The sequence below is a fragment of the Echinops telfairi genome, unplaced genomic scaffold (genome assembly GCF_000313985.2).
Source record: "Echinops telfairi isolate 266 unplaced genomic scaffold, ASM31398v2 ScPeMD7_655;HRSCAF=1070, whole genome shotgun sequence".
Classification (NCBI taxonomy): Eukaryota; Metazoa; Chordata; class Mammalia; order Afrosoricida; family Tenrecidae; genus Echinops; species Echinops telfairi.
In genome coordinates, this window is record NW_022104553.1 from 10838981 (window position 1) to 10847509 (window position 8529).

General features: G+C 44.2%; 1 protein-coding gene across 1 annotated transcript in view; it reads left to right on the forward strand.

Moving 5' to 3' along the window:
- The first annotated feature begins 400 nt into the window (after positions 1–400).
- LOC101647659 (butyrophilin-like protein 1) overlaps positions 401–8529 on the forward strand; it is a 37818-nt gene continuing 29689 nt past the window's right edge. The window contains exons 1-2 of the mRNA XM_045292266.1: positions 401–454; positions 3061–3249. Of these exons, the coding sequence (XP_045148201.1) occupies positions 401–454; positions 3061–3249 (243 nt within the window). The remainder of the gene's footprint in view (positions 455–3060; positions 3250–8529) is intronic.

Sequence of the window (8529 nt, forward strand, 5' to 3'; positions counted from 1 at the left end):
TGGGAAAGTGTCTGCGGGTGATTAATTTTAGAATGCACTCCCGTGTCCCCAGGTTCTGGCCACTACAATTACCTTAGACTAGTCTTCAATATATTGTTTATTTGGATTATTTTTCAATATTATTCCCTTGGATGTTGTCATCTGAATGGTGTAGTTAATCTTGTTATGATAACCAGGATGTTACAATCCACGTTGGTATTGTTTCTTTAACGATCACCTTGTTACGGTAAACAGGATGTCTTAATCAATTTCTGTATAGTTCCTTTTCTGATAAGGAATGTTCCTTGTAAGGCATGTTTACTCAACTTGGAGTTACAATAATCCATTCTTGCTGCTTTCTGCTTCTGTTCATGCTTGTTTGCACCCTAGACAAGTGACAAAGGAGTTTTTGTCTTTAACGATGGACGGAGACATCCACCCGAGGCTGCTGAGGGGAAACATCTTCGGTTTCTCGGTAGCTCAGCTGTCGTTTAATTGAACCCATAACATTTCTTTATGTTGACGATTGTCTTCTGCTCCCCCACTCTCCCCTTTATTATTTTATATAAAAGTTGTTAGAGGTTATGTTTAGGATGGAGAATATGATACCGGACTATCCAGTGGGACTGTGAGTGAATTTAAGGAGGAACAAGGGCTGTAATGATGGGAACATTTTTTGAGGAAAGACTGAGAATGTCTTCCCTTGTAGCGCTAGCTTTGTCTCGTTAGTTGAAAACGGAGTCGTTTTGTGGTATGGAAGTTTAAATGTGCATCAAATGTCTGACACACGTGGCAGTTGAGAAGCGAATGACTGTGTCTTCTACCCCTTTATTGCCTCTGAGTTCCAAATTCACCCTGACTTTGGCCCGCTTTGTGGTTCTGCAGCAGAAACCTGGCCACATTTCTCCTTTGCTAATGGGCACAAGTTAGAACTTGTCAGGACACGGGAGGTACATGCCCAAACAACAGAAAAGGAACTGTTTGTTCTGGCTCTCGACTCTTCATGGGGATCTTATGGTGTGAGGGCCGTGGGTGCAGAAGGCCTGGTTTTATCCACTTTTGTTGATTGGTCTGACACTGCCGCATGATCCTTCCAGAGCATCTTCCCAGACCTTCCTAAGGAGATGCAGCAGTGAGGTTTGCTGGCTCGCGCTTTGGCCTGTGGGATGCTGGCAAACGTCTTTGTTGTAGTTACATCATTTCAGGACAGCATGATAAACAGAGCGAAGGGGTGGAGTCTAGCCTGTCAATCAGGTAACAGCCTGCTTGTTGGCTCCTTGTGAGTATGACCTTCCCAGGAGGATTCTGGGAATGTCCTTCTTCCTCCCTGGAGGCGACACACACACTCTCTGCTTTACCTTCCTGTTGACAAGCGACATGGAGACACACTCAGGAGCTGAAGGAATCACGTGGAGATGCTTCCACTACCACTGGGTCCACAAGACTTTTCACCCACCGGCCTGTGCATCATTTCGAGTGGCTACGTGAGTCTGAAGAGGAATTTATGGACCAGGTTTGGACTTAGAGGCTAATGTCAGACTTGTGGAGTTGATCTGGACTGGGCTGGGATATTTTATTGATGCCTAATTATTTCTTGATATAAAGTTCTCTCTGACACACATGAGTGTCAATGCATTGTTTCTAGAGTCAACCCAGGCTAACACAGTCCTCATCACCCAATAGCCCAGCCCCTCATTTTCCAATGAGTTTGGAATGCCAGTCTAGTCAGGAGGCCTGCTCCCAAATTCCTGTCTGCCACGGTGGGTACTCTGTCTCAGCTCTAGAGGTATTGACTGCTTTTTGTATCTGATATTTGTCTTTTTGCTAGAGTCTTTTTTACTTCTGTTAGTTGCTAAGAACCTCTTATTAACTTAAAAAAATTGGTTGTTTAATGTTTTAGTCTAGGTACTTTGGAGAAAGAATCCACAGCAACTCATGTATAAGAGAGAGTTTTATGTAAAGAAAATGTGCATCTCAAAAACATCCCAACCCAATGCTGCCCAAGCCCACAAGTCCAACATTAACCCATTAACCCAACACCAGTCCACAAAGTCCTCCACCTCACAAAACAGAGGCAATGACGCCGACTGCAGGAGGAAAGCTGAGTCAGTGAACGAACAAGCATCTCAGCACTAGCAGGGGTCTCCACACGGCTGCTCCAGCACCCAGGGCTGCATCGGGATAGGTCCATGTAGCTTCTCCTTGGGGATGTCTTGTAGGAAGTCAATCTTGCAAGCTGAAGCAGGGAACTGCTAAGGCAGCTGCACCCGGTGCAACCATCACAAAACAAGAGACCCGAGAACTACAAAGGCGAGGCTCACCACCCATTTATCCCTCCGCCTTTCAATTAGTCCCACATGTGATTATTAGCCAGGCTGGCACAATTAACTAACTCATTTAGTGTTGTGTTGCTTAACTTTAGTATATTTTAAATATCCCAAATTTCTTTCTATTGGTATATCCTTGTAGCAATCCATTATGTTCAGAAAATATAGTTTGCATTATTTCAGTCTTTTAAAATTCATTAAGACTTGCTTTGCTCCTTAATACATAGTCTGTCCTGGTGAATGGTCTATGCACACTGGAGAAGAATGTATGTATATGGTGTTAAATTTTTTAGAAATATTTTTTTATATTAAAAATGATCTCTCTTTGGTTGATAATGGTGCCTGTCACCTTATTGGACTGATTTATCGGCCTATAAACCACAATGCCCTTAGAGGAGGACATGAAGCTTCTCACAGCAAGTAGGAAAGAGTGCTCTCTATGTGTTAATCAGAGGGGCCCTGGGGGCACAGTGATGAAGCTGCCTACTGTAACATTGGCAGTCCAAACCCACCCGCAGCTTCATGGGAGAGAAGACTTGGCAATCTTCTTCTCTGAGAGCACCGCAGAGGGGACCCCGTGTGCAGTCATACTCTGTCCTTAGGGGTGACTGTGAGTAGGACCCACTTTATCAGCAAGCACGCAACAGCACGTGTTCTGACAAAGTCCCTACGTGCTTACCTAGGATGGTGCAGGACCAGGCAGCATTTTCCTCTATTGTCCATAGCGTTACTGTGAGCTAGAGCCCACCCGAAGGGACCTAACAACCCCAACATCCTTCTCAACATCAACATCAACAACAACAACAACACCAACATCCTCTTCAACATCAACATCAACAACAACAACACCAACATCCTCTTCAACATCAACATCATCAACATCAACATCAACACCAACATCATCAGCATCAACATCGTCAACAACAACCTTCAGGCGGTTAAGGTTGGAGCTTGGCACCTATCCGGAAAAGGGCTGGTGATCCGCTTCCATCCCCATCGCGGTAAAGACAGCCTTGAGGTGCCAATCTACTCGGTAATAGATGGGGTCCCCACGAGTCAGACTCGGACTTGACAGCGACGAATAACAACAACTTGAGTCAATAGATCGTCTGTCCTATTTCAGTTAGCTGTTCCTTTCTGAGACCACATTGCTTTTTGATGAAATATGGGCATAGTCATTCCTTTGGAATGAAGATAAAAGGAAGGTGTGCAGATATATGATTTTATCCATACCAGTAGGAGTGTGAGTTTCAGGCATGTGAATCAACTGCCTAAGAAGTCCCAGAAAGTGCGATTGCAGTCATCCCAAACGTTAACATTTTCTCACAATTAATGGAGTCCTAGTACATTACCCATGTGCATGCTTTGCAATGAGTTTATGCTTGATGTCATCGTTTCTACAGATGAAAAATGTTCTTTTTTTTCCGGGACTTTTTATTATGTCGTTGTTGAGGAAAGCATGAATTATTCTCCCAGTGTAATTGTTTGCTCTGGCTGCTGGAGCTGCACCCATCTCCTGTGGTCGGTGCCTTCTGAGACGCCACCTCCCGTCGATGTTTGGCTAGAGCAGAGCTCACAATACTTCTTCAAGAGCTCCTTGGCCTCTGTCTGCAGGCTCAGGTTCTGTGAATCCTTTCAAAATTTCTTATCTCAAATAAAGGGATGCACAGTGTGTTAGACAGGGTTCTCTAGCGAAACAAAACCAGAATGCGAATCATTATATATATATATATGTATATTTATACAGATAGATAGGTGTATAACATAAGCAATAAAGTTAATTAAATTATAAAGCAGTACAAATGGCTCAGTGCAACTCATTCCCGTGAGACAGTTGTGAGACACTGGCAGTCCTTCAAGTCTTGAGGGCTGCCGGGTAGTGCTCTGTAGAGCAATTCAGGCTATCTGGGCACAGGCAGCAAACTGCAAGGCAGGTCACCAGCAGTCAGCCAGATGACAGGGCCCGACAGTCCCCAGCTCAAGCAAGGCAGCTACACACTGGTCTGATGATCAAAGAGCAAGAGACAAGAAAGGCAAGGTTCACCGAGCCATTTATCTCTCCGCCCTTCAAGTAATCCCACATGTGTTTATCGGCCAGGCTGGCACAATAAACTATCTCCCTCACACACTAGCCCCCTAGCTCATGGACCTACTTCACTGACTACACAGATGCCTCATTGTATAGGCTCTTGTTTGAACACTAGTTCTCTCTCTGTGGTCATTCATAGTTTTCACCTTGTCTTTTATCCTGTGTTAGGACCTTCTCCGCTATTTTTATGACACTTTTGCAATAGATTGTGAAGAAAAATGATTGAAAACCCAGAACTATTAAGTTTTACTGTCCTATCTGACATTAAGCATTGTATCTTTAACGTAACATAGTTATTCAAACAATAATTTTCTCTGGCCAACTATAAATATATTATGTCTCAAATGTTGGTTGAAGAAGCATTACCATTGTACCAGTTTCTTCATCAATTGAATAAATTATTTGATTTCGGTACATGTCCAAGTCACGTTTGTCACTTGTGGATATTATATTTCTGCAGTTTACTCATTTAAAAATAGGCAGTTCTAGATGCTTAGCATGCTCATGGCAGCAAGTACTCACCATGTCCCCCACGGTCACACACTTCTGTTGTACACCACTTTCCAAGGGTCCTTCCTCCCCGTGGGCTGTTAGCAGGAGCTTCAATATAATGAAGTGGGTACCAGTGACCAGCTGAACTGCCAAAAGCAGCTGCCACGCCATAGCGGCCATGACTTCTTTATCCGCTTCTGCACACGTGTGATGATTACGTGCTCTACTTGCGTGCAGCCAGACTCTGCTGCCTGGCCTTTTCAGGCCACCTACATGCTCATGTCAAGGTTCCCACACATTAGGCACATGGACCTAACCTCCTCTCGTGGAGGTTGCTGACCAGCCCAGGATGACCCACTGGGAATCTCACTCTCACTCATAAGTTCCATGGTCTTTTGTCTGGCTTGCCAACTGTCAGTGCATGAACCAGCAAGGTGAAATGAGCCTCCAGACAGAGAGGAGGCAGTGAGATTGATGAAGAGCTGCGCTCCTCTTGGCTTATGGTAAACGACATTATTAGGAAAACTTACAAATGAGACTTGTTCCAAAAGTCAATGGACTGGTTCAATTCTCCATGCTCCCCAGTGGGAGGCGGTATTATTCTACCCCCTTATGGTGAATAAAGCTAGGGTACATACCAGGATTTTGGACCTCTGAACCCACCCCATCAGAGGTTGCATAGTAAGAGTGATTTAGCAAACAGTAGTGAGGTATGGGGAAGCAGTTAGGTGACCACGTTTGACCACACAAAGCCCGTTTCTTTCTTCTTTTAAGAAATAAATCATTTTATTGGTGGCTCTGACAGCTCTTATAACAATCCATACATCAATTGTATCAAGCACATTTGTACATATGTTGCCAGCATCATTTTCAAAACATTTTCTTTCTACTTAAGCCCTTGGCATCGACTCTTCTTTTCCCTCTCTCTTCCCCATCCTCCCACCCTGGTGAACCTTTGATAAATTATATATTTTTATTATTTTCACAACGTACACTCCTTGCTGTCTCCCTTCACCCACGTTTCTGTTGCTCTTAATCCTGGCGGGGGTGGGGATGGGGGTGGGTGGGGGGTGTTATACATCTCTCATTGCGATCGGTTCCCCTTTTCTCACCCTTCTCCCCCCACCTTCCCCTTCCCCTCATGGTATTGCTACTCCCATTACTGTTCCCGAGGGGTTTATCTGTCCTAGACTCTGAGTGTTGAGAGCTCTTATCTGTACCAGTGTACATGCTCTGGTCTAGCCAGATTTGTAAGGTGGAACTGGGGTCATAACAGTGTGGGGTGGGGGTAGGCGCAGGGAGGAAGCATTAAAGAACTGGAGTAATGTTGTGTACTTTGTTGGTGCTATACTGCACTCTGACAAAGGCTATTTCTTGTCACTCTTTCTTCAGCCATCGAACTACATGTATGCCAGGACATTGATTTTGCTTTTTATTAAGAAGGTTAGGGCACTTAATTGTAAAACGTTTTTCAAATAATATCTTAATATTTAAAATCACAACTTTATGACACACAGAGCTCAAACTGAATGTATTGAGAGCTTAACACGTCACCCTCAGCCGTATTTCCAGAGCGACTTTTCCTTCTGAATTCTCTCTCGATTAACGTCCTCAGCAGTCAGGTGCCCATGTGAGAAAAGTGGAAGTCTTCCCAAGTCCTGCTCCGGGTCATCAGCTCCATCAAGTGCACACAGTTCACACTGGCTGATGTTTAACCTCACAGAGCTGGCATCCGACAGCGTGCAGCGTGTGTGTCTGGTTTTCTCAGCTCCATTCCACATTGTGTATTTCCTTTCCACCTTGCTCAGACCCCACCCCTGTGTCTGGCTGGGAACTCCTTGTTGTCATCTCAGAAGTGGCCACGAGGGGGAGCAGAAGCCAGGGAAGCCTGTGAGACCCCTAGGCTGCCTTTTTTGTTTAATTCACCCCAATAGTTGTATTGACATAAAATTCACATATCATACACTTCCACAGCTAAGTTGCTTTTTAAAAAGAGTTGTTTATACACCATCATAATCAGTTTTAATGCACCTTCCTCCCATCTTCATTCTTTGCTCCCTGATTCCCCCCCCCCCCCCCCCACCTGCATCCCCAAGAAGCTATGATGTCCGTGGTGGTCCGTACACACCCGCTCCTTCTGCGCTTCATAAACTGGGAGAAACATAACAGACACACAACACAAAACAAAACAGGAAAAAAAAAAAGGGAAGAAAGAAAAGACCACTGGCAATATTAAAGTAAGCCAGAGAGAAAATTTCTGTTTTGGAACAAGGGAGAAATATTTAGACCCAGAGTACGTTCGTGATAGGTCAAAGAGTAAATTCGGGATGGGTTAAAAGGGAGGCCGACTGAGCAGGTATCATATTATGCTGTACTTTACAATATTCTCTGTCTGATAAGAGAAGTGGTTCGCGTCCCTGACTGTGGCTAGAGAGGATCTAACAGAGGCTTCATCTGACCAGATGCTCTGCAGATGGGTTTTGGGCTCCCACTGTCCTCTACCGCCTTCTACCAATTGGGTGTTCCCAAATTAAACTCTGATACCTTTCCCTTCATCATATTTGGATTTTGTTATTTGTTATCTTTGGATCATACAGGCTGGTGTGCTTCTTCCATGTGGACTTCGTTGACATCTCACCAAAACGGCTGCTTATTTGAAGACATTGGCTGTGTTTCTTGTTCTTTCTTCCCTTCTAATTTAACAGTTTTATTGGCACATAATCCACATATCGTACAATTCAGTATTGGTGCATATCAATAAGGGTTGTCTGATCATCACACAATCAATTTCAGAACATGTTCTTCTTTCTTGTCCTCATTGTGGTTAGCTCCCTATCCCCCCCAATGGCCCCTACTCGGCCCCCACGGAACCACTGATCCAGTTACTGTCTCTAGATTTACTCCTCCTGGGCTTTGTTTACAGGAGAACACGCAAAAGAAACAACAACGACATCACCACAAACTAACAACGTTGTTGTTACGTGCCATTGAGCACAACAGATGGAAAAACTTCAAGGTCCTCCTTCCTCGTCCTCACAATGGATCCTATGCCTGAGTTCATGGATGTAGCCAATATGTCCATCCGTTTTCTTCTTTTGTTGTCTTCTGACTACTCTTTTTTACTCATCTGTTTGTTCTACCAACGTGACTCTTGACACAGGCTCACGGCGCCTACGCACACTGGCCTTGAAGACTTGTACGTTTGTGTTCTAGGAATTTCAAGTCCTTTTCCATGCTCTGCCTCACTTGCTCTGAAATTAAAGGTGTTTTCTCCTTCTTCTTTGTTCGTTTAGGTCTGGGTAAAGGCAGGAGAACATGCACACGACCTTAAAATAAAGACCAGCATTCAGACAGTAGGGTAGCTCACAGAGAAATACAGGACTCACACAGCACTGCTAATAAATACTTCAGTATGCCGAAGCTCTCACTCGAACAATATTCCATCTACAGCAATACTGTAACCGAAGTGAACAATAGGAGTCCCTACAACTGAGAATAAGAAATGCTTCTTCAGAAAACAGAATTCTTTTAATCTTGCCATTTATAGTTATCATTTACCGTATACAGTGAACCCTCGTTTATCGCGGTTAATCGGTTCTAGACCCTACCGTGATAAATGAAATTCCACGAAGTAGGATTCCT